This window comes from Heloderma suspectum, chromosome 3 (assembly GCF_057233095.1).
Source record: "Heloderma suspectum isolate Gila_16-S chromosome 3, 16-S_ref, whole genome shotgun sequence".
In the NCBI taxonomy this organism is placed as follows: Eukaryota; Metazoa; Chordata; class Lepidosauria; order Squamata; family Helodermatidae; genus Heloderma; species Heloderma suspectum.
This window is the reverse complement of record NC_139460.1, coordinates 223,811,445-223,839,387: the sequence shown is the minus strand read 5'-3', so window position 1 is coordinate 223,839,387 and position 27,943 is coordinate 223,811,445. Positions and strand designations below refer to the sequence as shown.

Sequence of the window (27,943 nt, the reverse complement as noted above, 5' to 3'; positions counted from 1 at the left end):
CCAAAATACACTAAAACAATAAAAGACTATGTAACCCATGTCTACTCACACCTCCGAGAAGGATCCTTGGTTAATGCCGCTGCTCCAACACCTTCTACCCAGACCAGATAGAACCCAAAGGACCAAGAAGAATGGCTGCTGGTCTCTTTTTGTCCTATTCCAAACCCAGTCCTTCACTCTTTCATCCCCCGTCCCTTCCCTCAGGGAGGATGAGCTGGGTTCTTTCACACTCTCCAGCTGTGCTGGCCTCTTGGCAGGCCAAGCTGTTTTACGACCTCCGATCCTAGCATGCCCACATCTCTTCCTCCCTCCAGGTGGCCTGACTTGTAAATCTTCTTACAGGATCCCACTCTCTCCTACCATAAAACACTAAAATACCATCTAAAACTATGCAAGATAAAATTAACTCTTTTAACCCACCACCGCTTTGGCCCCGTAAGGCCTTTCCTTGACAAACCTGGGCTATGTTGACCTAGATTATGGCCATACGTACCAACCAATCATCCTGGGTCATTTGGTAATATGATAGTTGGCATGACATTAAGCTTCGCAGCTGGGACCGGCCCTACCATTAGGCAAAGTGAGGCAGTAACCTCAGGTGGCAGATGTTGGGAGCAAGGCACTGGCAGAGAGAGTGATGTGCCATTTGGTCTGCCATGCAACCCCTAAGTGAGCCTGATGCCTTTAGGCTGGTGGAAGATGCTGTCCCATGGTCAATGTTGAAGGAAGATTCAACTGCTAGTTCATCTGGCTATGTAAACAGAATGGGAGGGAACATCATCTGGTTGTTTGCCTCTGGCAGCAAAATGTCCTGGGCCAGCCCTGATCGCAGCTGACTTCATTCATGAAGTCAGCTGGAAGGCTGCCAGGTACAGTACTGCGCTCTGAAGTGATGCAGCGGTGCTCTGCGTCCGGCATGAACAGCTCCAAGCAGCCACTGGATAATGATATCAGCAAAGGCAGCACAACCTGGGTGCCATCTACATGGCACCGCTTTGACCCCCACCCCATTGCAACTGCGCAGCAACGAGGCTTCGAATCACCATGCCCTGCGATACACTTGCAATGTACTGCGCACTTCCCTAACAGACTCGCCGTGCCCCCCTTTTTTGTCATTATACTGACATGCACAGCTGTGCAGTCCTGCGAGTGTGGGGGTGCGACACTTCAGTGGCTGTTTTGTATTGGAGGGGCTCCGCTGTGTCTTTCTGACCCTTTTAAGGTAACAATTGGGTGTTTTGTGCGCCTTCATTTCTGCACCATCAGTCTGTCAGTTCCCTAGCTGGAGACCCTCACGATGGTTCGCGCTAACAAGCGTGACTGCTCTGAAATGGTGCCTGGAGTGATTCTGTTCCTCCCCCAAGACCACCACCCCAGTCCTTGGGCACTGAGTCCAAAAGCGACCACTGCGAAGATATGAAGCTGCAAATATTATGTAAGTGTGATTAAATATGAAAACGCCCCTCTGTGCCTCTGTAACTGCGCAGCTGCGAAGCGAAGGGGGAGTGAAGGGGCATCACAGAGTGACACAGGCACTACGCACTCCTACAACACGCCCTCTGCAAAATGCGAAGTCAGTTTGGGGAAGAGACAGATGGCTCACAAGTGCAGGGAAACCCGTAGCAAACAAAAAACATCGCAGCAAAATGACTCCGCATTTTCCAGGCAAAAACCACGGATGGCTGAGAAGTCGCGACTGCATCATCACGAGGGACCTTGACTCGCACCCGCCCTGGAGTAAAAGCCTGGTGTAGGTTGGCCCCCGGGCAGTGTCAGAGTAATTATTTTTATTCTAATTGCTTTTAATCTACATTCTAAGCACCTCAGGACCTCATGAGATAACCTACTAAAAAAATTACTCCAAAACAGAAAGAGCCAAATGCATTATATGCAAGATGGACCAGCTGGCATATTAATAACATTGTAGGTTGTCCAACCTACTAATTAGGATTGGTCATCTTGGGTATGAGGGAGGCATTATGCTTTCAGTGGCAGAGGGCTCAAATCTTTGATCCAGATGCAATACCTACCCCACCTACTGGACAATAATTGTTGAGGTTCTCACACGACTCCCCTGTGTTTATGCAGTGTGGGCCCTTTATATTTGGAGACACATCTCCCAGGTTAGCTGATGCAAATGCTGCCACGTATGGTCCCTGAAAGAGGAGGACGGTCATGTCAGTGACTCTGTTAAAGATATGGCTATGAAATTTCTGTCACAAATCCATTCTTGTGTCTCGTGGAAAATCCTGGTGGTAAATGTAAGACTGTGAAACTGGCATAAGCCCCTTAGAAACAGAGATGGACAAATCTGTCTATTTTGGTTTCTCTCCTTTTCTAATTTTTTCCAGTCTTAACAACATAAGAACAGCCCTGCTGGATCAGACCAAAGGTCCATCTAGTCCAGCATTCTGTTCACACAGTAGCCAGCCAGCTTTTGTCCCAAACTTTGGAAACATTTCCAGTTTTAAGTTCAGTTCGTCCCTAATGCTGACTTTAAATAAAATGCATGGAAGTTTGTAAAACGTTTTGTGCGTATTCTCCTAGTACACATGTTTGGTATGCAATTTTGCCTAATATACAAATTTTTGCAAGCAAATTTTCCTAATACAATACATTTGTTAATGTGATTTTCACTCATATGTGCATTTTTGTGTGCACTGTCCCCTAATATACACAATTCTGTATGCGTATATGTATTCTGTATGGATTTTTTGATTGGAGAACTCCATTGCAAAATGGAAAATGCTGCAGAATTTGTAGAAGCGTGGATTGTGAAGGATGCCTGAGTTTTGGTTTGTGTATTGGTTCAAAAGTGCTAAATTAAGTCTGCATTAAAATGCGAACCAAACAAATTTTGCCCGTATCCCTAGCATACATGGTCTACAATTTTCCATCTCTATTTAATTAAGGCAAATATTGCAAGAGATTATTTGAGCAAGGGCAGAGAATGTTTCTTTATCATTATGACATTCAATGAAACCTGGCATACATAGTATCTTTGTTGCTTCACTCCCTTCCTTGTCTCTGATCTTTCAGCATGATTGAACCTTTGCATATTTAGCACCTAACTAAAGCTCAACATTTTCCTTACAAGGTGGTAATTTAAGTAAATGCTGGGTTAGGCTAGATGGGTTGGGCTGAGTTGACTGAGCAGAATTATTATGCCAGTACTTTTTCAGCTGCACTGGCTGCCAGTCCATTTCCGGGCCTGATTCAAAGTGCCGGTATTAACATCCAGAGCCCTTAATGGCTTGGGCCCACGTTATCTGAAGAATCTCCTCCTCCCATATGTGTCTGCCTGGACCTTAAGATTATCCTCAGCAGCCCTTCTCCGTGAGTCCCTGCCAAAGGAAGTGAGGTGGGTGGCTACTAGGAGGAGGGCTTTTTCTGCTGTGGCACCCCGGCTGTGGAATGAGCTCCCTAGTGAGGTTCGCCTGGCACCTACATTGTATTCCTTTCGTGGCCAGGTGAAGACCTTTTTATTTTCCCAGGCATTTTAGCATTTTAGTTTTCTAGACTTTTAGCTTTGCTGTTTTAAACTGTATTTTAAATCTTTGCATTGCTGCTAGGTTTTATTGTGGTTGTATTGTTATATTGTGGTTTTAATGTTCTATATATTTTATATTGTTTTATTGTGTGCCGTTTGGTTTTAATTTTTGTGAACCTCCCAGACAGCTTCGGCTATTGGGCAGTACAGAAATGAAATGAATAAATAAATAAATCATTTGTAGCATGCCAATCTGAGATACGGCATAGGAAGTCTAGAACACACAATAAATGCTGATTGTTAATACTGTATCAAGTCAAGAAATATCTGTGACTTACTTTAGCCAGAGAAATTCTAGCATGGAAATAGGCACATAAAACGTACTCTTCATGTATACGGTTATTAACATCCAGTATCCCTATGCAGGCATTTGGCCTGTAGGCACGAGGGCTACGGGAGGGGGGAGGGTGGCAGAGATGAGGATGGGCATGGAAGTGCCATCCCAAGGGCTCTTCCTTCCCTGTTTCCAACCTTGCCACATTGAGCAGCAAGGTCTAATGTGGGCTTCTGGTCATGGTGGCTTGACTGTGAGTAGAACCCTCTGCATGATCAGGAACCCTGCTTTATCAGGGTTCCCAGTCATGTGGAGGAATCTACTGGTGTTCAAATGAACGTGAGTAGAAGCCCTTCAGACCTTGCTGCACAGTGTGGTAAGGTCAGGATCAAGGAGGTAGAGGCCAGTGTGCAAGGGTCCTGGGATTTCAATGCACATCGTTACCATTGCCACCTTTTTAGCTCTCATGTGTGGCTCAACACTTGCACAGAGCGAGTGCAATTTTTAATGAAGAAATGTTGGGCCCTAACTGACCAATGTAAGTATTATTACACCCCATCAATTTTCGATGGGAGACTTAAGGGTGCCCTTTACTGTCTTCCACTCAAATACATTTATTTTATTTATTTTATTTGTACCCTGCCTTTCTACCAAAGATGGCACTCAAGGCAGCTTACAATCACTACTAAAAACAACAATAAGCAAATACATTAAAACACAATTAAAAAATGGAGGCTGGCGGCTCTGTTCTTGATGGGGATGTGAATCCATTCTGGGTTTTACACAGAACCAGCCAGAACGTTAAAGGAACTATCCAAGGTGCTGAACCCTATCCCCAAAATAGGTTCAGCACCTTGGGGAGCAGAGCCACCACCTTCCACTGCAATTAAAAAGACAACAGCTACAGAGTAAAAACAGCATCCAGTTCAACATGCCCACTTACGCACCACCAGCTTACTTGAATAAAGTGGTCTTTGCCTGCTGGTGGAAGGTCAGCAGACAGGGAGTGAACTTGGAAACCAGCAGGGAGTAGGGATGGCGGAGAATTTCTCCATGAATCTCCGGGAGGCCGAATGCCAACGCAGTCGGCCCCCTGAAACTGGTGGTGAAATTCTCTGCCGGCCCCCCACCCCCCCCGGGATGGGACTTACCTCGTGCGAATGTCCCTCTCGGCGGTGGGTCCCGGCGGCGTTTCAGCGGCATTTCGGTGGCGGCCGGTCTTCTGACCGGCTGCTGCCACTGCCATTGCAAAATAAAAAAGGAAAGTAAAAAAAAACAACACCCGTGATAGGCTACATAACGATTTACGTAGCCTATCATGGCTAGATTTCCAAAGTCAGCCGTGATAGGCTACGTAAATCGTCACGTAGCCTATCACGCGTGACTTTGGGAAAAAAAAACGCATATGCAAATGGTGGTGCCCATGGGGCGCCGCCATTTGCGTTCCTTAGTTTGGCACGTCTAGTCTACATAAAGATTTACGTAGACTATGGCGAAAATAAGGGAATGCTATTTGCGTTGCCCTTATTTTCGCCATAGTCTATGTAAATCTTTACGTAGACTAGACGTGCCAAACTAAGGAACGCAAATGGCGGTGCCCCATGGGTGCCGCCATTTGCGTACGCACTTTTTTTTTTTCAAAGTCACCCGTGATAGGCTACGTGACGATTTACATAGCCTATCACGTCTGACTTTGGAAATCTAGCTGTGATAGGCTACGTAAATCGTTACGTAGCCTATCACGGGTGTGGTTTTTTTTTTTTTACTTTCCTTTTTTTTTCGCGGCCGGGTAGACGGGGCGCTCCTCCCTGGCCTGAATTTCGGCGGTGAGGGATGGGGTGCCTCCCCCCCAGCCTGAATTTCGGCCGGGCGAGGCGGGGCGCCTCCCCCCCCTCGCCTGAACTTCGGGGGGAGAACCGAAGTGCCTCCCCCCCACCGCGAAGCAAGCTGCGGGACCAGGTAAGTCCCTTTCGTCCATCCCTAGCAGGGAGTTCCTCAGCCCAGGTGTGGCCACTGAAAAGGCCCCCTTTTGCATTGCCACCAAACATGGTTGGACGGTGACCAATGTTTTATGAGAATTTAGTCATCATTTCTGGATTAGAATTCAGCTTCCAGCAGGAGAAAAAGCAGATGTGGTGCCTACTACAATTTTTGTGGAAGTTACTATTATGTAATTTATCCTTGCTAAAATCAGAAAAAAACAGAAAAATCAGAAACCATGTGGTAAACTATGGAACTTCTCAATTAACTGCAAACATAACTTAGGCTGACTGATATTAGTGGCTTGAACACTGGAATATATTGAGATATGATATCCGTAAAACCTTAACTGATGTGAAGATGATCGCCATAATTGTTCATACCTTTCCTGTCAAGTATCCTTCATTCTTCTCTTGTTCAAAGAGATAAGCTGCGTAACCAGCATTGTCACTATTTGTAAGGGTGTTGCTGTTGTTCATGCTGACTGGGTGAATGGCAAACCAGCTAGTAAATAATCAGAAGATCAAAATTACTGGAAAAACAGTCACTTGCAGAGAAATCCAATCTGAGGGGGCAGGGGAGCTCTAGCGTCAGGAGCTCTGAAGAATCCAAAGCTCTTCTGAAGTCATGATGGTAAAGCAGAAGTTAGGAGGAGTGGTGTCGCCTCACCCCCGTGTGTGCGCTTCTTGCCCTTTTCTGTGGTTTTTCTTTTTTACAAATTCCCTCTCATTGGTTTCAATGGGAAGAAATTACTTATGTCAGTTCCAGGGCTTGTGTAGATCTGCTGTTAAGTTTGGGGGTCTCACTGGGGACCAGAACACTGAAGTTCTGACATCAGAGAAGAACCAGCCCCAGAGGTTTCCATAGCAGCGGAGAGATGGGTTTGAAGTTCAGATTTTCCCCTCTGAGGACAGACCTCTCTTTCTGCCCTTGGAGAGGGATATCTGATGTATCCAGTGACCCTTGGGATGCCCTTCCAGGGACCATAGAATTGCAGCAAAAATATATAACCTTTTAAGGTTGTTTTATTTTATTCTCAGAAAAGAATGAATTTACCCACGTAAACTCAGAGGAGAGTTCTCCCTTAGAACAAACTCTCATTTCACATAAATGAGCTTTTATGCATGCACAATATCAAATTGCATCTTGGAATTTGCAGTTTGGAAATGTGTACTGCATCATGACATCATGCAGCACCATGTTATGCACCCCCTTCCTGATGGGTTGGTTTCATGCGGCCTGCCAATCTGATGTGATATTTACTCACCATTGCTGATCACTGGTATGAAGGGGGGGGGGAGAAGAAGATGAACCCCACAGAGTCAGCATCGGCGTCCTCCCCCCCCCCTCCTTGCGGAACCAGAGTTGCAGTAATGGCAATGATATGTACTGGATCATTCAAGCACATGCGCAGTAATGGCATTGTTTAGATACAGACTGTGCATGTTCAGAAGCTCATGATCAATTCCAAACATAATAGTGAATTCGTACAATGCTAGTACAGGCTCATTAAAAAGGTAAGCATGACGAACAGGTGACATTTGACTAGCCAGCTGACTAAATATGAAATTTGGTGGCACTGGCATTTCTACTTTAGACTACAGGGGTGGATCACAATTTTGATTGCTCCCCAATATGAAAAATACATACAACTCGAAAACTAGTGCAACAGGGAAAGTGCTTGGCTAGGATCTTTCTCCCCGATTAGCTAATTATTGACCAGCAGAAAGGTGTTGTTGTTGCTTTTAATATGGGGGAACATTCAAAACTAGTATCTAACATCTTCACCCTGAAGTGGTATTGCCCATTCTACTCCCTCATTCTGCCATGTGTGTAGACCAGACCTTTACATTACCAGGTCACTTCATATTTTTATTAACTCAAGAGATTCAAGTTTAATGTTTCCCTTTTAGCCCATTCCTTGAATTCCCGTTTTCCTCTTTTTTTGGTCCCCCACTGCATGCTTCTCCTTCCTTATTTGCAAAATCACAGATATCTCTGAATTCCTTTCTCTGTTAATGCACTGTCTCTCCTCTCCATGTCCCTCTGCATCATTACAAGTCAGCACACCCATCTCTCTGTGACCCCTTTTTTCCTGTTTCCCACCCACTGTTCTTTCTGTAGCTCCATCTCTCAGGTCCCCTGCATTTTGATAAGGCCTTTATCTCACCTTATTTTTAATGGAACTTTGAGAATTCTTACCTTAACATTCCTATTTCTTGGCCATTGTCAGCAACCATCTTCAGAACCACCATTTCTTTGTCTGTGTTTGATGAATATCTAGACAATGCCGAGAAGAGAGTAATTATTACTTCACAATTAGAGTAATCGGCTGCAGAGTTGGAAACATATACATAGGAGTAGGGATGGAAAAACCGCTCAATTTCCATTTCTCTCGGTTTCTCATTTTTACCAATCTTAAGTCTGGTTTGTCTTGAACTTTGAGGTTTTTTTAAAAGTCCACATGAAAATTTGTAAGGTTTTCTTGGGCACATTTCTCCTAAAACATGCATTTTTGTATTCATTTTGTCTAATGAATGACTGGCTACAAAGGTGGTGCCAACGAGAGAGATTTGGATTCTGGGACCACGGGCTATACTTCCTGGAAGATGGGCTGTTGACTAGGGATGGGTTGCACCTCACAAAGGATGGGAAGAATGTGTTTGGCCACAGCATGAAGAACTTCATCAGGAGGGCTTTAAACTGAATCCTACGGGGAAGGGAGATGTAATGTTGGGGGGTAACAATGGATGTAGGCACATGCACTGCAACGGAGAGAACAGCTCTGATAGCACCCAATAATAGTCTTCAGACACATGTAGGAAGAAAGCCAGACTATGAAGCACATGGTCTTCGATGTCTCTATACTAATGCCCAGAGTATGGGAAACAAACAGAACGAACTTGAACTCTTAATACAAGAGGGAAATTATGACCTGATAGGTATAACTGAGTCTTGGTGGGATGACTCTCATGACTGGAATACAGCAATTGAAGGATATAACTTGTTCAAAAAGAACAGGAGGAACAGCAAGGGAGGTGGGGTTGCACTACATGTGAAAAATACATATCTCTGCACAGAAATACAGGAGGAGGAGCTTGGTAGCCCCATCGAGAGCATCTGGGTTAAAATAAATGGAGCAAAGAATAAAAGGAACCTGGTGGTCGGAGTCTACTACCGGCCACCCAATCAAGGAGAAGACAAGGATGAAACTTTTGAAAAGCAAATAGCCAATGTTTTAAGGAAGCATGATGTAGTAGTAATGGGGGACTTCAATTTCCCTGATATTTGTTGGGAGACAAATTCTGCAAAACATGGCCCCTCCAGGAAATTCCTGACTTGTGTGGTGGATAACTTCCTCCTACAGAAAGTAGAGGAAGGAACTAGACGATCGGCTATCCTTGACTTGATCCTAACCAACAGAGATGACATAGTGGATAAAGTAGTAGTTACAGGAACTCTGGGAGAAAGCGACCATGTTGTACTTGAGTTCTTGGTTCTAAGGGAAGCAAAAGCTGAGTGTAGTCAAACGCGTACCCTGGATTTTAGGAAAGCTGATTTTCATAAACTCAGAACAATGATCAGTAAGGTCCCATGGCAAGCGACGCTAATGAGAAAAGGAGTCCAAGATGGGTGGGAGCTTTTAAAAAACGAAATTCTCAAGGCACAATCACAAACAATTCCAACAAGAAGAAAAGGTGGAAGACAACAGAAGAAGCCAATGTGGCTTCACAAAAAGCTTAGGGATGACCTGAAAACAAAAAAGGACACATATAGGAAGTGGAAAGAAGGCCAAGTAACAAAGGAAGAGTACAGGCAGATAGCACAGAATTGCAGGGATGGCATCAGGAAGGCTAAAGCTGAGACTGAGCTGAGGTTAGCAAGGGATGCTAAAAACAACAAAAAGGCTTTCTGAAGCTACGTGCATAGTAAAAGGCAGAGGAAAGAAATGGTGGTTCAGCTATTAAATAAGGATGGCAAAACGATAACAGATGACAAAGAAAAGGCAGAGGTGCTCAATTCCTACTTTGGCTCAGTCTTCTCCCAAAAGAGGGTCTATGACCCCCCTGGCAAAGGCAAAGTACAGGCTGAAGGGGCAGGATTGCAGCTTGAGATCGACAGGCATATGGTCAAGGAACACCTCATTACTTTGAATGAGTTCAAATCTCCAGGGCCAGATGAACTGCATCCTAGAGTCATAAAGGAACTGGCAGAAGAACTCTCAGAACCGCTGTCTATTCTCTTTGAGAAATCATGGAGGACTGGGGAAGTGCCAGATGACTGGAGGAGGGCTAACGTTGTCTCTATCTTCAAAAAGGGTAAAAAGGAGGAACCTGGGAACTACAGACCAGTCAGTCTGACATCAATCCCTGGGAAAATTCTGGAGCAGATCATAAAGCAATCCATCTGGAAGCACCTTGACAACAATGCCATGATTACTCGAAGCCAACATGGATTTGTCAAAAACAAGTCCTGCCAGACAAATCTGATCTCATTTTTTGATCAAGTAACTTCCCTTGTAGACAGTGGGAGTGCTGTAGACATCATATACCTCGACTTCAGCAAAGCTTTCGACAAAGTGCCCCATGATATCCTGATGAGCAAACTAGCTCAAAGTGGGCTAGATGAAACAACGATCTGGTGGATCCACAGTTGGCTACAGAATCGGACTCAAAGAGTGCTTATCAATGGGACCTTCTCAAACTGGGGAGAAGTAACGAGTGGGGTACTGCAGGGCTCAGTCCTGGGCCCAGTGCTCTTCAACATTTTTATTAATGACTTGGACGAGGAGGTGCAGGGAATGCTGATCAGATTTGCAGATGACACAAAATTGGGCAGGATAGCTAATACTTTGGAAGACAGAAACAAAATTCAAAGTGATCTGGATAGACTGGAGCGCTGGGCAGAAAACAACAGAATGACATTTAATAGGGATAAATGCCAAGTTCTAAACCTAGGAAAAAGAAACCAAATGCACAGTTAGAAGATGGGGGATACGTGGCTCAACCACACTACAAGCGAGAAGGATCTTGGAATTGTTGTCGATCACAAGCTGAATATGAGCCAACAATGTGATGTGGCTGTAAAAAAGGCAAATGCTATTTTGGGCTGCATTAATAGAAGCATAGCTTCCAAATCCCAGAAAGTACTAGTTCCCCTCTACTCAGCACTGGTTAGGCCTCATCTGAAGTACTGTGTCCAGTTCTGGGCACAACACTTTAAGAAGGATGCAGACAAACTGGAGAGGGTTCAGAGGAGGGCAACAAAGATGATCAGGGGACTGGAAATAAAGCCCTATGAAGAGAGACTGAAAGAACTGGGCATGTTTAGCCTTGAGAAGAGAAGACTGAGGGGAGATATGATAGCACTCTTCGAGTACTTGAAAGGTTGTCACAGAGAAGAAGGCCAGGATCTCTTCTTGATCATCCCAGAGTGCAGGACACGGAATAACGGGCTCAAGTTACAGGAAGCCAGATTCCGGCTGAACATCAGGAAAAACTTCCTCACTGTAAGAGCAATACGACAATGGAACCAATTACCTGGGGAGGTGGTGGGCTCTCCCACACTGGAGGCGTTCAAGACGAGGCTGGACAGCCATTTGTCAGGGATACTCTGACTTGGATTCCTGCATTGAGCAGGGGGTTGGACTCGATGGCATTGTAGGCCCCTTCCAACCCTACTATTCTATGATTCTATGATTCTAATATCCACACTTTTTTTTGCAAGCAATTTCCCTAACATAATGTATTTTGAACATTTTTTACACCAATATGCACATTGTTGAATGCACTTTTTGATTGGAGAACTCCATCACCAAATTTAGAGAGGTACAAACTCCAAAAGATAATGGAGTTTCGGTTTGCAAAGTGGTATGAGCATGCAAACTAGGCAGGTTTGCTTTGAAAGGTGGACTGAATGAATCTTTCCCCCATCCTTACATAGGAGGTGAGTAAGAAACGGGACGATGCAGTGGGATGTTCCGCTGTGCATACATCCATCAAACTAGTGAGAGCTGTAGAAGAGCACCACTGCACTGTTGTATACAGTGCAGGCATCAGGGGTGGGCATTGTCAACCACCTATGCCCCAGTAAGGGGCCTGCTACCTGTTGTTCAGTCATTCAGTCATGTCCGACGACTCCTTGTGACCCCATGGACCACAGCACGCCAGGCCTTCCTGTCCTGCGCTCTCTCCCGGAGTGTGCTCAAATCCATATTCATTGCATCGGTGATGCTATCTAGCCATCTCATCCTCTGCTGCCCCCTTCTCCTTTTGCCTTCAATCTTTCCCAGCATCAGGGTCTTTTCCAGTGACTTTTCTCTTCACATTAGGTGGCCAAAATATTTGAGCTTCAGCTTCAGTATCTGTCCTTCCAATGAGCAGTCAGGGTTGATTTCCTTTAGGATGGACTGATTTGACCTCCTTGCAGTCCAGGGGACTCATGAGAGTCTTCTCCAGCACCACAGCCTACTAGACCAGCTGTTGCTGCCTGTTCCCCTGCCCTCTCCAAGTGAGCAAGCAGTGAGGGGAGCAAAGAAAAAGCTGTAATCTCTGCAGCTTTTGCCCCTTCCCCCACTGCATATTGAGCCCCAAGGGAGAGGCAAGTGAATGGGCAGTGTCAATAGTGCGAGGAGGAGGAGGTTCAGAGAGGTGAGCCCATTGAGAACATCTTGCCAAGAGTCCTGCAAACCCTGGAATTAGCCCTGGCTGTGCCAATCCTGCAGCACGGGTTGGGCATGCTGGATTATGCCAAATAACTGCAGTGGAATGTCCACTTGAGTTGTTCTGGGCAGGCTCACAAGTTGCGATCACATGAAGGCCTCTTCCACTTGGCCCTCTCCTTTCCAGGAACTGTAGTCTTAAGCAGCCTCGCAATGTACTCTGCATTTGTTTTACATTCTGTATGCCTTCCTCTCTGTCCCAGAAGCCATTTCATGCATTTGAAGGGGCAGCTTCGAGGAGTTTGCTGGTCCCACCCTCCCTGTCAAAAGAACAACTGCCAGTTGCCCAGGGATTGCAGAACAGACATTCTGTCCCCATCCATAGGGCAGAGGAACAAGAGCGACTGGGTTGTGTTTGTATGTGCGTGAGCTGGTGGTTCTTGCAGTCTGCTGGAAGCTGTCTAGATGATCATTAAGTCAAGAGGTTGGTTGTATCTTCAAAGGACATATATCTTCAAAGAAAATAAGTACATACATGTGTTTGTTCTCTGCAAGCACTCATTTGATACTCCCTTTAGTATGACATTCAGTACTTAGGGATATTGTTTGTGTTGTATATGGCAGACGTGTTTTTCTATATGTATATGTTAAAGGCGGAGGGCTTGGCACATGCATACAAGGTAACTGAATAAATGGTTCTTAGTTCTTATATTAAAAATATTGAGCTACAATGGGAGAAAAATCAACAAAGAGTCTTGTGGCTCCTTAAAGACTAACAAATTTATTTTAGCATAAAATTCTAACTTTCATAGACTATAGTCCACTTCATCAGATCAAAGACTTTTTGTTGTTTTTGCTGCAATAGACTAACACGGTGTTACAGTGTTACAATGGGAGAAGACTCTCACATTCTGTCCACATGATACCTTGTTAACTTAACTCCTTGTTTTTATTAAGGTGAAGCTTAAGGTAAATAGGACCATTTCATTCTATGATCTATGATCTATGTATATGGAATTCCCACAGTTTCAATTGCAGCACAGAGATAAACGGTACAATGCTCACTTCCGGATCCATTTTTTTTCAGATAAATATCTTGAACATGCAATTGTTTAACCCTCACATAACCGACGGTTGCCAGGTTTGCACAACCTGACAAGCTATAGCCAGGTGTTGAATCTGCAAGTCCTGCTCAGCACACACCCACGTGTGTGGTTAAAACCATCCACAGTGGGCTGATTTGATTGTGCAAACCGAGTTATTTCTACACGAGGCTTTGATTTTGCACCTTATCCCAGGGCTTCTGCTTCTGGATTCTTTGTGGGGTTAACAGCGGCTCCTTTACACGTGGTTCTTTCTGGGCTTTTTCTTCCTCTGCTTTTCTTTATATTTCATTATATAACCACTACATGGCACTGTGGTATAGCAGAATTGTGCAATTACACAGGGCTCTGTAATGCATTTTCTAAATAATAGCAGACTTTCCTCATTAGGAAAAACAAGTGATAATGGTTGCAAAGGGTGAGAGAGGCCCTGGAGGGTGATGACATTGTATATTGGACCCACAAACTACCATGAGTGAGCAATCATGAGCACACAATAAAAGCCTCATATAGAAAGGCTCATTATAACTTTCAACGCTATATTAACTAGGGAAGTGAAATACCTTCCCTGTTATATCGAAAAGGGACATCGCACGTTCTATACGTTTATCTGAAAAAAGTGGAACTGGACTTTTCACAAGGTTTGGATTTTCCTCAAGGTTAGCTGGGACATCAGTTGGAGTCCTATAATATGTTTACATTGTTCCTTATCCAAGTTCAGAACAGGTTGTTATTGTCCATAATGTTGAGCTATTCGTTATCATTGTTTCCCTGGCTGAAGTGCTGAGTAATGCTAAGTGCTTGCTGTTACTTATCCTGGTTTTCAATCTAAGTGCTGAGTCGCTTGCTATTGCACATGGGTTTCAAAGTTCAAATCAAAAGTTCAAAGTTCAAAGTTCACATCAAAGTTCTCAGCAGGTTTGTAAAATATACAACATCTGCCATAAACAGGTCACTGGGTTTCTTGGGTGGGAATTGTAACAGCTGTTTATTCAGGATACTTATAAGTCATTGTATATACTCTGCCCCCCTTGTGCTACATGTGAGATTCTCCATCCACTTAAGTCCTGCTCAGGCATTATACCCAAACACGGTATATAAACATATGTCAAGGACATGGGGCTGTGCACACTAGCCTGGCATCCAATCTTTCCAGCCCTGCCCTCCCTCTGTCTGATCTTGCCAGGTTGAGCGGCAAGCCTGAAGAGCGGTTCTACCTGTGTTCACTTGATTTATCAGGGTTCCTGATTGTGCGGGCACAGGTGGTGGTGGTTCTATCCACATTCAAGCAAATGTGCGAAGAAGCCCCTGTCAGTCCTCCCTGCACAATGTGGAGTGTTCAGGGACTGAGGAGGCAGGGCAAATGCATGCAGGGATGTTGGGGGTGGGGCCAACATGAATGGTCTTGGCCCCCTTACACATGCTTGCATACCCTACAAAGGCGTAAAATCTGAACAGGGCTCTAAAGATACACATGTGGAACCCAAGTTGGATTGGGGGGAAAACGACGATTACATTAAGCCAATTTTCAGCCATAAAGTCCCAGACTCCTAATACCAAATATGTATTGATCTTTGCTTTCTTGTCGAAAAAGTTCAATTCATCTTCCTTTCATGAGACAATCAATCAATCACTGCTTACCACTTAACATTATAGGTGTATTAGTGAGACTCTAAACTCAATTGCATTATAACTTTCCCCATTTTTACCTGAGTCTTTCAGACACTGGATTACGAAGATAAGAAAGGGGACTTCTGTTGAGCTGACTATTCTCTAGCAGCCCTTTATTGATAAAAATTCGGCCTTTTTTCATATTTTGATGAGCCATCTCAATACTCTAAAAATTAGAAAATATGAGTAAAGTCAGTGTTACAGAGAGATACGTGGCCTTGATCCAACTCTAGGAGTTTACAATTTAGCAGTTCAAAAACAAAGTGTTAACATAAGACTACTAACATGAAAAGAAGAACCACGACCACGGGTTTTGTGGCACTTTAAAGATCAACAGATTCATTATGGCATACGATTTTGTGGACTAGACTCCACTTTATCTGATACGCTAAGGCAGGCCCAGAGACAAAACTGAACTCAATAGAACTGACTCCAGAGTTTTATTTATTTATTACATTTATATCCCGCCTTTTTCCTCCTTAAGGAACCGAAGGCGGCAAACGTAGTCCTCCTCCTCTCCATTGATCTTCACAACAACAACCCTGTGAGTAGGTTGGGCTGAGAGTCCGTGATTGGCCCAGTGAGCTTCCACGGCCGAGCGGGGACTAGAACCTGGATCTCCTGGCTCCCAGTCCAGCACTCTAGCCACTATACCCCACCAGAGTTGAGACATAGGATTGAATTGCGAGCCTTTAAGGTGCGTTGATGTTTTTATTGCAACATAGCTATCCTTCTGGTAGTTGCATGAAGACATGGAGATGGATGGGGATGAACAACTGAATGCACATCAGCAAGCACAACACATTCAGAGCATACAGTGCAGATGGACTGCATCCTACCGCAGTTGCAAATGTGAATGCACATCCAATTTCTGCCAGCAGTTCCCAAAGCAGGAAACGATACACATGCATAAGCCTGGTTCTCCTTCATTGGACCGGAGTGAGGATATTTACATTGCCGTCCTATGCACGTTTACATGGAAGTAAGTCTCACTGAGTTCAGTGGGACATATTTCAAATCCAAGTAAGTGTGAATAGGACTGCAGCCTTATTTACTGATATAATACATTTCATTATTTATTTATTTATTTAATATATTTAAATATAATAAATATGTAAATAAAATGATAACTAAATTAGAAGCACCCTGTGCATTTCTTATACACACTATTTTAAATGAGCATTATGGCATGTCTTCCTTACAGAATGTGCATTGCTTTGATGATCACTTTTCTTTAGCCACTGAATATATAAAGAAGATTAAGGAATCACATGGTAGCACTACAAAATCTCAAAACAAGTCTACAAATTCATGATAACCTTTTCCATAGCGCCACTACCATACAGGTTTCCCACTGCATGCTGCAATAAATGTAAGTAAGTAGACCGGGCTTGTTCTTACCGCTAGGATCCCATTGACAATGGCATTAAGAGAAGGCTTTATGAGCCCCTTGCTTGTGATCATAAAGATTGTGTTTTGAAAATAGCCTCCAGGCCCTGAATGGGTATGAGTTACACTGAGTATAACGTTGTCGTGCCTGTAGAGACCTCCATATCTCTGTTTCAGCTGTTTTATCACCTAAGGAGAAGGATGTTGCAATTATTATGTTTACCAACACTATCAAAATGGTATGATTAATACATTTTATCTTTATATAAAATCTCTCCACTAGAACAGCTGGAGGGAAGGACATGTTTTGAATGTATATTCAGCAGGGAAAACTAGAGGCATGGATATATTGAATGCTGTAGCACCTTAGGGATCAACACACTTCTAAAGGCAAAGACTTTTGTCTGTGAGACCCAACTGCTGCCTTCCAAATGTGCTGGATCGAAACTCCCATCATTCCTATACAATATCCAAAGCTTTTGTTGTGAGATATAGATATAATATAAAATTATATTGTTTTGAACGGCATCCCAAATATTTAAGTATTAAGAACCTAAGAAGAGCCCTGCTGGATCAGACCAAGGGTCCATCTAGTCGAGCATTCTGTTCACACAGTGGCCAACCAGCTGGTGATCAGGAACCCACAAGCAGCCCCATGTATATTACAGCTCGGAGAGTCCAATAATTTTTGGATTAAATATAAAATCAAACAAGGAAAAGAAAAGAAAGCAATTTCCTTCCCCCACTTACCTCTAGCCTAATCCTTTGAGACATCATTCCTAGCTCAGCAGAAACAAACACCACTCGTTTGGTCTCATCATTGGGCTCTGCAGTGATGAATGCCCGACAGTATAGCCGAGAAAGAATGCCAGCACCATCCTGGTCGGGACTCGCAAAGCCCATCTACAGTGGAAGACAGTATTTCATTAACCACACATGCAGTGCAATTCTGTACATACTGGAGGAAAATTACTTGGAGGTAAAACATACATTCCCCTTCATGGATCACTGCCTTGTTGTGGCAAAGGGGCTTGCGTAACTCAGTGAAGCCATAAGCTATGCCGTGCAGGGCCACCCAAGACAGACAGGTCATGGCACAGAGTTCTGACAAAATGTGGTCCACTGGAAAAGGAAATAGCAACCCACTCCAGTATTCTTGCCAAGAAAACCCCATGGAATGTATCACAAGGCTAAAAGATATGACGCCGGAAGATGAGCCCCTCAGGTCGGAAGGTGTCCAATATACTACTGGGGAAGAGCAGAGGGTATTTCCAAGTAGCGCCAGAAAGAGTGAAGCGGCTGGGCCAAAGCCAAAAAGACACTCAGCTGTGGATGTGTCTGGTGGTGAAAAGAAAATCCGATGCTGTAAAGAACAATATTGTTTAGGAACCTGAAATGTAAGATCAATGAATCAAGGTAAGCTGGAGGTGGTCAAACATGAGATGGCAAGATTGAACATCGACATCTTGGGAATCAGCGAACTAAAATGGACAGGCATGGGCAAATTTAATTCAGGTGACCATCATATCTACTACTGTGGGCAAGAATCCCTTAGAAGAAATGGAGTAGCACTCATAGTCAATAAAAGGGTGGGAAAAGTAGTACTGCGGTACAATCTCAAAAACGATCGAATGATCTCAGTACGAATCCAAGGCAAACCATTCAACATCACAGTAATTCAAGTCTATGCCCCAACCACTGAGGCCGAAGAAGATGAGGTTGATCGGTTCATGACCTACAACACCTTCTAGAATTAACACCAAAAAAAGATGTCCTCTTCATCATAGGGGATTGGAATGCTAAAGTAGGAAGTCAAGAAATAACTGGGAAAACAGGCAAGCATGGCCTTGGTGTACAAAATGAAGCAGGACAAAGGCTAATAGAGTTTTGCCAAGAGAACACGCTGATCATAGCAAACACTCTTTTCCAACAGCACAAGAGGCGACTCTACACATGGACATCACCAGATGGTCAATATCAAAATCAGATTGATTATGTTCTTTGTAGCCAAAGATGGAGAAGCTCTACACAGTCAGTAAAAACAAGACCTGGAGCTGACTGTGGCTCAGATCATGAGCTGCTTCTTGCAAAATTTCGGCTGAAATTGAAGAACGTAGGGAAAACCACTAAACCATTCAGGTATGACCAAAATCATATCCCTTATGAATATACAGTGGAGGTGAGGAATAGATTTCAGGGATTAGACCTGATAGACAGAGTGCCTGAGGAACTATGGATGGAGGTCCGTAACATTGTTCAGGAGGCAGCAACTCAATCCATCCCAAAGAAAAAGAAATGCAAGAAACCAAAGTGGCTGTCTGATGAGGCTTTACAAGTAGCTGAGGAAAGAAGGGAAGCGAAAAGCAAGGGAGAAAGAGGAAGACATATCCCACTGAATGCAGATTTCCAGAGAATAGCAAGGACAGACAAGAAGGCCTTCTTAAATGAACAGTGCAAAGAAATCGAGGAAAACAACAGAATGGGAAAGACTAGAGTTCTCTTCAAGAAAATTGGAGATCTCAAGGGAACGTTTTGTGCAAAGACGGGCATGATAAAGGACAAAGAAGGCAAGGACCCAACAGAAGCAGATGAGATTAAGAAGAGGTGGAAAGAATACACAGAAGAACTATACAGGAAAGATCTGAATGTCCCTGATAGCCATGATAGTGCGGTCACTGAACTTGAGCCGGACATCCTAGAGAGTGAAGTCAAGTGGGCCTTAGGAAGCATTACTAACAACAAAGCTAGCGGAGATGACAGTCTTCCAGCTGAGCTATTTCAAATCCTAAAAGATGATGCTGTTAAAGTGCTGCACTCAATATGCCAACACATTTGGAACACTCAACAGTGGCCACAAGACTGGAAAAGGTCAGTTTACATTCCAATCCCAAAGAAGGGTAATGCCAAAGAGTGTTCAAACTACCGTACAATTGCGCTCATTTCACATGCCAGCAAGGTTATACTCAAAATCCTACAAGCTAGGCTTCAGCAGTATGCGAACTGAGAACTACTGGAAGTACAAGCTGGGTTTCGAAGAGGCAGAGGAATTAGAGATCAAATCATCAACTTTCACTGGATCATGGAGAAAGCAAGAGAATTCCAGAAAAATTTCTATTTCTGCTTCATTGACTACGCTAAAGCCTTTGATTGTGTGGATCACAACAAACTGTGGCAAATTCTTAAAGAGATGGGAGTACCAGACCACCTTACCTGTCTCCTGAGAAACCTGTACGAGGGTCAAGAAGCAACAGTAAGAACCAGACATGGAACAACCGAGTGGTTCAAAATTGGGAAAGGAGTACGACAAGGCTGCATATTGTCACCCTGCTTATTTAACTTATATGCAGAGTACATCATGAGAAACGCCGGGTTGAATGAATCACAGGTCGGAATTAAGATTGCTGGGAGAATTATCAACAACCTCAGATATGCAGATTATACCACCCTAATGGCAGAAAGCGAAGAGAATCTAAAGAGCCTCTTGTTGAGGGTGAAAGAGGACAGTGCAAAAGCTGGTTTGAAACTCAACATTAAAAAAACTAAGATCATGGCATCTGGCCCCATCACTGCCTGGCATATAGAAGGGGAAGAAATGGAAGCAGTGACAGATTTTATTTTCTTGGGCTGCAAGATCACCGCAGATGGTGACTGTAGCCATGAAATTAAAAGACACTTGCTCCTTGGGAGGAAAGCTATGGCAAACCTAGACAGCATAGTAAGAAGCAGAGACATCACCTTGCCGACAAAGGTCCGTCTAATCAAAGCTATGGTTTTCCCAGTAGTAATGTATGCCTTTGAGAGCTAGACTATAAGGAAGGCTGAGCGCTGAAGAATTGATGCTTTCGAACTGTGGTGCTGGAGAAGACTCTTACGAGTCCCCTGGACTGCAAGGAGGTCAAATCAGTCAATCCTAAAGGAAATCAACCCTGAGTGCTCATTGGAAGGACAGATACTGAAGCTGAAGCTCAGATATTTTGGCCACCAAATGCAAAGAGAAAACTCTCTGGAAAAGACCCTGATGCTGGGAAAGACTGAAGGCAAAAGGAGAAGGGGACGGCAGAGGATGAGATGGCTAGATGGCATCACTGATGCATTGAACATGGACTTGAGCACACTCCGGGAGAGAGCGCAGGACAGGAAGGCCTGGCGTGCTATGGTCCATGGGGTCACGAAGAGTCGGACATGACTGAACAACTGAACAACAACAACAAAACATACATAACTTGGAGGTAAATCTCATTGGGTAAAATCTAACATAAGTCCTACTTGGAGTAGACCTATTGAAATGAATGGGACTTACGTTAGTCATTTCAATGGATCTACTCTATGGATTTTACCCATTGTGTTCAGTGTCAGGTCAGGTCAGCTTGTTTCTTTCTAGTCTATGTCACTTTCACATGTTTTTACCACATATTGGCCTGTAATCCATTCACATGTTTTAGTCATAATTCTGTTCTGTTCAGCTTCCACATTCATCTACTTGTTTGCTTTTCAAAAATTGCTCTCAAAATAGTATTTGAATATGAATTTATCCCTCAGAGTAATATTTAAATGTACATGTTCTCTCAAAAAACGTATATATGCAACATTTGGAGAAGTGCAAAATCGAACGGCCAGGTAAGTTCAGATTCGCACATTAGACCAAGAGGTGTGAATCAGCCCATTTCACATGGGACTTTGCAAAGATTGAAGTCCTCAGGCATCCCTGATTCATGGGGCTTACTCCCAGGTAAGTGTGCATAGAGTTGCAGCCATATTGTCAAATTCTCCAGCATCTGATAGATGAAGTAGACACAGCAGACCTCTTCGGGCATTCTTCCTCCCATGCCGAATGAATGCATGAGGAGCATTCCAGCCCCACCCTCTCTTCACATGTTTCCATTGCCCTGTACTCCTGTATCCACAGAGTCTCTCCACACAATCCAGGACCCTGATTTTCCAAAATCTTTCTATACTGTATACTCACAAGTAGGTCTCATTTAGCAAAGGTCCCTTACAAAATGAATTAGTAGCTTCTTCCTCTCAGGTTCTGCCCCTTTTTATTGCTTCCTGTTTAAAATTGCTGGGGGATTTATGATGGTTTGCCTCTTGTTAGTTATTTTCTGTTCCCCCCAAAGATATATGCAGGAGTATCTTTAATTATTGCTTTCCATATACAATTCTTCACTTAGGCTGATGTTTTATTTATTTAATTTACTGTACTTTTAAACTGCCCAATAACCAAAGTTCTCTGGGTGATGTACAATACATTATTTACATAAAATACAAACATTAAAACAAAGAATAAAAAACAGTGTAGAATAAAACCAAGATAAAACCTGCAAAGAATAGTGAATAGTACTATTATAGTGAATAGTTCTATTATAGTGAATAGTACTATTTTGCTATAACGGTAAGGAATGGAAAGGAAAGGAAAAATGAAACCAGTAATTAATGCTCCTGTCCTGTGTGGCGAACAGAAGCTGACTAGTTAAGAGGGGCTACTAATTGCTAATCTATTCCCTCAGTGGTGCTGAGTGAGCAGTAATAAAAGAGCCTTTACCTGAAATGAAGAAACTTTTAATTGAAGGTTTATTGTTGTTTACACAAAGCAGTGAACAGCAGATTAAAACAAACTAAAGCAGATTATAGTCAGATAAAAACAAAACAAAATACAATGAGTCAGAGGATATGTTGGCAAAAAGAAAAGGGAGGAAGGTCCTAAATCAGGTACTTACAAAAGGTATTTCAGCTACAGGACCAGTACAGTCTGCCCGACCAACTCCAATTATGTAGCCATCTAGAGACAATATGAGAATTATAAACCTAGAAGAATTGATTAAAAACAACAACACTTGGGTTTACTGCAGTTCTATCACCGTCATTTTCCGTAAAGTGATTTCCCGTTGCTAAGATTGAGTCACAAGTGCAGAGGGTGGGAGGTGAACAATGTCGCTGAAAATGGAAGGAAAGTGTGTCACGGACGGTTTTGTTTCCCACCTCAGCAAAGAGATCCAGAGTGAAGATGGTGAGAGCCTGGCTGTATGTGGGGAGCAACCAGCGCTAGAATCCCAAAGATCTCCCCCCCACAACTATTCTGGCTGGAAGAGAAAGCTGAAGAGGGTTGAAGTGCTGTTTTGGACCATCCCTTCCCTCAGGAAGGAGAAGGAAATCCAGAAGAATTGAGGGAGCAGTGGAAATAGCTCAATTTCTGGGAGAGGGAATCTTGGCATAACCACTGTCATCTCACAGCTAGCTATGCTATAGCTGGCTCCCCCCCCCCCCCCCGCCTCCCGGCCTGCCAAAGGAGCAGGGAAAAGTTGCAATGTGAGTGTTAACAGTTAGCCAAACATTCATTCATTTTCAATCCACTTGCACTCGCTTCTGAAGGTCCCAAGAAATGTCTTGGCCTTATTGCTCCGGATTTAATACCAATGCAAATCTTTAAGCTGGGGAGATTTTTTTTTCTGGTTAAATTTTAGATCATTATGTGAAACACGGCCTTCCTTACATTTGTAGCTGCTGGCCTTGGGTAACTTTCCTCTCCCCATTCTCTCTTCCTGTTTCCTTTCCCCTCTTCCACTTGTTGCTCTGGAATAATGTCTTTTCCAAAACTTCTATCTTGTTCTTCTTCACATTTAGATCTCACCCCTCCTCCGAGGAGCTCAAGGTGGCAGATATGGATTCTACATTTTACCCTCAGAACAACCCTGTTTGGTAAGTTAGGCTGCAGGAAAGTGGTTGGACCAAGGTCACCCAATGAGCATGATAACTCAGTGGGGATTTGAACTCTGGTCTCCCTGGCCAAAGTCTAATACTTTATTCACTACACCACACTGGCTATCTGTGTTAAGGCACAATCCTATGCATGTTTAGACGGAAAAAAGGCCTGGGGCATGCTGGGAGTCATAGGCCTTTTTTCTGTCTAAACATGCATAGGATTGCACCCTTAGCCTTGCTCCTTGGCCTGCTGTTTTCTCAGGCCTGAGCCCTTTCTTTCCCTAAGCCCTTGCTTCCTCTGCTCATCGTTTCCTAGATCCTTCTTTGTTGCCACTTTAGAATCAGAGCAGTTGAGCCCATGAGAGCCAACCTTTGGCCTGTCCTATCCCTCAGTGACTTTAATGCAGTTGAGTATATATATCATCAGTAGCTTCACCACCACCCTTAGGTATTACAATAGAGATATAACAAGAGACTTACCACCACTGCTCCCATTGCTGCTAGGGAGGAAGTGGAGAACTAATAGGGTCACAGCAGCTGCTGTCAGCAACATTAGGAAGACGACAGTGACAACAATTGACAGCCGTGAACAAGATGATTTGGGCTTGCTCATTTGGGGAACAACAGCTATAAAAAGAGAAGCAGAAGACACAGGTAAAATAGAAGTGGGGGCAACCCTAGGTAGATGTCTCAGTTCATAACTTTGGCCTTTGCATATGCAGTGCCTACAGAACCTGAAAAAAATAGTATCATGAACTGAAAAAACAAAATACCAAACCTCTTAACTGTATGAATGGTTAATTGAAGTCAGAGGTGAAAAAATATATAGACATAGAAATATTTCTCTGCTAAACTGTGTGGCTTTTGGATTGTTCTTTTTGTTCATGGACAGCTACAGATTTCCCAAGGTACGCAAGAAACACACAACTGTTGAAATGACGTGGCAGCATTGTGGGACTCTTGTAACGGCCATGAGTTTCAGGGCCAAACTAAACATTCTCTTAATTGCTCCTAGTGGAGCTATATGTGATTGTATTCCCTTCTCTCCTGCAAGGATGCATGGTCCCAGTTTGAATTGGAACTGTGGCTCTTTAGGAGAGGAGGGCTTAAGCTTCTCCCCCGACCTGTTTTCATCACAAAAGTCTCCGCTGGAATCAATGGAGAATGTTTAATTTGGCTCTCAAGCAATGCTGGCTAAGAAATTCTTGCGCAACACACGATGCTGTGATAATCACTAGCTATGAAGAATGAAATATTTGGTGAGGATTCCTCGATAAATTATGCTGTATCAGTGAAAGGCAAAAGATAGGCAAGCACAATTATGTATCGCCTGACCCTTGAACTTCTAACATTCTGGCATTTACTGCATGTAGGTTGCAAAGTTCAGGGATGTACAGATATGGTTTATTCTGCAGCCTTTTACAACATGGATCAGGCACAGCACTGATTCTGATTTCTCTCCCACCCCCACCCCCGCTCAGCTTCTTAAAGATTCGATAGGCCTAAGTGTTCTCTTTTTCTTGTTGCTGTTGAGTGCTCCACAAATGGGGGAAGTGACCAGGGCAGTGCTGTCCTGGTTTTGGTTTCTCCTGGAGTAGAGAGAGCACTGGAGCTTGAGCACTGAGGAGGGAGATAATATTGGCGGTGTTTGCAATACAAAGCAGAGCGTAAGTGAAGACAAAGAACATGGGCTCCGGAGTAGCAGGCAGTGCCCCATCCCACATACAGAAGTCAGTCGGACAGCAGACACTCCTCCAGACTCTATCTTCTGCTAAAGGCAGCAGACTAGCTTAGGGGCACTGGGCAGGCCATAGACAGCACATACGGCTCTGACCTACAACATCTTATTGCCAGTGGTGTAGTGGAGGCAGGGCTCGCAGGGACACAGCCCCGGCACTTTTCCATTAGCAGGGACTCTGTTGTCCTCTGCCCCCCCACTCGAATTCCCTGTTCCCTCTGAGCTTAGCTGCAATCCTCGCTGTGGCTGTGGGGGGAATGAATTTTCCAAGCAACAATATATTGTTCCATGTCGGAATGCAAAGTATTTGGGATGACTTGGTCTGGAAAGGGCAATTCAGACCTGTTCGCTTTACCAAAGATGTGCTCCTGGTGGAGATGAAAACTCCTAGAGCTGGTTTGTTGATATGGATCGACACAGCTGCCTGAAATGTTTGGAATGCCCTTGGAGCCTGTCACAACGAGCTCCTGCATTTCCAGATTTACCACTACCCCACTAGGTGTGTGTGTTGTTCAATCTAGCTGGGTGTGTGGACGTTTCTGTTGGAGGGAGAGGGGGGAGATATAATGGAGGAGCTTAGGGAAGGCTAGTGGGTAATATTGGGGTGCTAAGGGAGTGTGCAAGGGGGCTGTTTGAATGAGAAGGGATCTGTCCATGAGGGCTGAGTTGAGAGGGTGAAGCTATCATATTTTGAAAACCTAAAATGTTTGTGTTTGAGTGAGTGGGTGAAAAAGATTTTAACACCCCTGCATTTTTTCTCAGACGTCCAATTGAAATGCCACTGCCTTACTCTCAGCTGCATTGTTTTTGGATCCCAGCTGAAGGCTGTATATCTTACAAGGTTGTACAATCATAGGAGGGGGCGTGGCTGTTACTGTCATGAAGGGACCCTCCACTTCTGGATTTGCCACTACGCTACTGCTCATTGCCACCGTCCAGCATCTGCCACTTGAGGCAGACACCTCATTCTTCCTAATGGCAGGGCCGGCCCTGGTAGCAGTTCTGCGTCAGATCTATGGAGAGAGGTACCCTGCACCTCAGGATGCTTCCAGCCTTCAGCTAACTCTCAGCTTTCTATCTGCTTCTGTCTTTGTTTGTGCTTTGTCTGTGAAAAATTGCCCTTTCTTCATACACATGAACACCCGTCCCCTTTTAAAGATGTTTTGTAATTAAAAAATAAATAACTGGGAGGCTGGCATGCTGCAAAGTGAAGTATCAGCCTCCGGTGCCATCTTTATGTCCAAGAATATCTCTGGGCCCCACATCTCTGAGCCTCAGCAGTTTGCTTTCTGTGAAATAACTGTTAGAACAGAAAAATTTAGGTCCAAAAAGTGGTTTTGTGTTTTGGAGCTAAGAACCTACCTCTCACTTGTACTTACATTTTCGAACAAGCTACTCTCTTTTTGTCTCATCCATTTGCCTTTTGGAAAATGGGTGTTTTGTGACCCACCATGGGTCACTTCATTTTGTGAAGGGGCAAGCCCCCACCTCATAGCAGCCATTTTGTGGCCACCATGGCAGCCATTTTGTGAATGGGCAAGCCCCCCCCAGCAGCCATTTTGTAAGACTGCCCACAACACTGTCAACATTCCAAATGTGCCCACTGACTCCAAATGGTTGGAAATCTCTGCAAAGGTAAAACTCTTGTAGTAGATCTGTTCACAGTAGTTAGACAGAAAACCCACATTATTTCTATCCACCTCTCCTGATACTGGGAATGAAGGTCAACTACTAGTCAAGATTATATTTTGATTTACTTGCCAGCAGCAGCGTAACACAACAGCAGAGGCCTTCTAAGAAAGTGTAAGCATGAAGTCCCAGCTCAGTTACACCAAGGCATCCATAACTAGGGAACGTGACCTATGCTGATATACCTGCAGCCACTCACACAACCTCATGCAGGTGTGGGCCACAGTCGCCTGTACCACTTCCCATCCTATCATCATTGAGCCTATGGATAAACTTTTGCATGAGTTATTCGTGTTGCCATCTGATTTTCTACCGGATATTGAGCATGCATATCGTGTTCCTGGCTCAATATATGGTGCTAAAGAGACTTCTGGGACTGTTGTTGTTCAGTTTTCACGAGTTTCTACAAAAAATTATCTTCTGTGTCTGGCAAGAGAATGAGGTGAGCTATGGTGGGGACCAGCAAATGACAAGATTATGCTCTTTCCGGATTATACTGAAGAAATTGCTGACAGAAGAAGACAATTCACCAAAGCGAGAAGTTTGGCAAAGCAAAATAACCTGCAATATCATATTAAATATCCTGCTACATTTTGCATTCTTTTTGAAGGCAAGATGAAAAAGTTTTTAAATCCCGACGTGGCCAAATAATTTCTCTTTGGTGTTAACATTAAAACAAGGGAGCCAACTTTCTCAGCCTCCTGAGTTGGAAGTCAGACATTTTCACTGTTCCTCTGAAGCCTTGTTTGGGGTTTAGCTGATAGGATGACTGGGAAGTTTGCCAGATTAAATGTTTGCATATTTTTGTTTTCTTTCTCCTTTGTGTGTTATATTGTATGTATTAGGCGAGGCATTTCAGCCTTTTAGAATGGGAGGGACAAGTGCACAAAAGCTAGGAAACTGCCAAATGATCAGTAGTTGGGTGGAAGGGGTAGGGACAGAGGAAAAGGCTGTGACCTTCTGGGAAACCCCAGAAGGCCAGGTTAGGACTCCTGGAGGGCCAGATTTGGCCCCTGGGCCAGAGATTCTGCACCCCTGAAGTAGATAGTGCCCACAAACGCTTATGCCAGAACAGATGCGTTAGTATTTAAGGTGCCTCAGGACTCATTGTTTTTGCTGAAACAGACCAACATAGCTCCCCCTCTGGAAACAGATACTGAATATTGCATCAAACAGTTTTTCCATTAAT

General features: G+C 43.9%; 1 protein-coding gene across 4 annotated transcripts in view; it reads right to left on the bottom strand.

Moving 5' to 3' along the window:
* Window positions 1-27,943, bottom strand: part of ASAH2 (N-acylsphingosine amidohydrolase 2) — a 77,180-nt gene that overhangs the window by 32,676 nt on the left and 16,561 nt on the right. For all 4 annotated transcript variants that reach the window (XM_084845786.1, XM_084845784.1, XM_084845785.1 and 1 more), the window contains 8 exons: window positions 23,808-23,954; window positions 22,346-22,407; window positions 17,379-17,531; window positions 16,641-16,817; window positions 15,278-15,405; window positions 8,007-8,084; window positions 6,188-6,308; window positions 2,031-2,156 (listed from right to left, as the gene is read on the bottom strand). In XM_084845786.1, coding sequence (XP_084701912.1) covers window positions 2,031-2,156; window positions 6,188-6,308; window positions 8,007-8,084; window positions 15,278-15,405; window positions 16,641-16,817; window positions 17,379-17,531; window positions 22,346-22,407; window positions 23,808-23,954 — 992 coding nt within the window. The remainder of the gene's footprint in view (window positions 1-2,030; window positions 2,157-6,187; window positions 6,309-8,006; window positions 8,085-15,277; window positions 15,406-16,640; window positions 16,818-17,378; window positions 17,532-22,345; window positions 22,408-23,807; window positions 23,955-27,943) is intronic.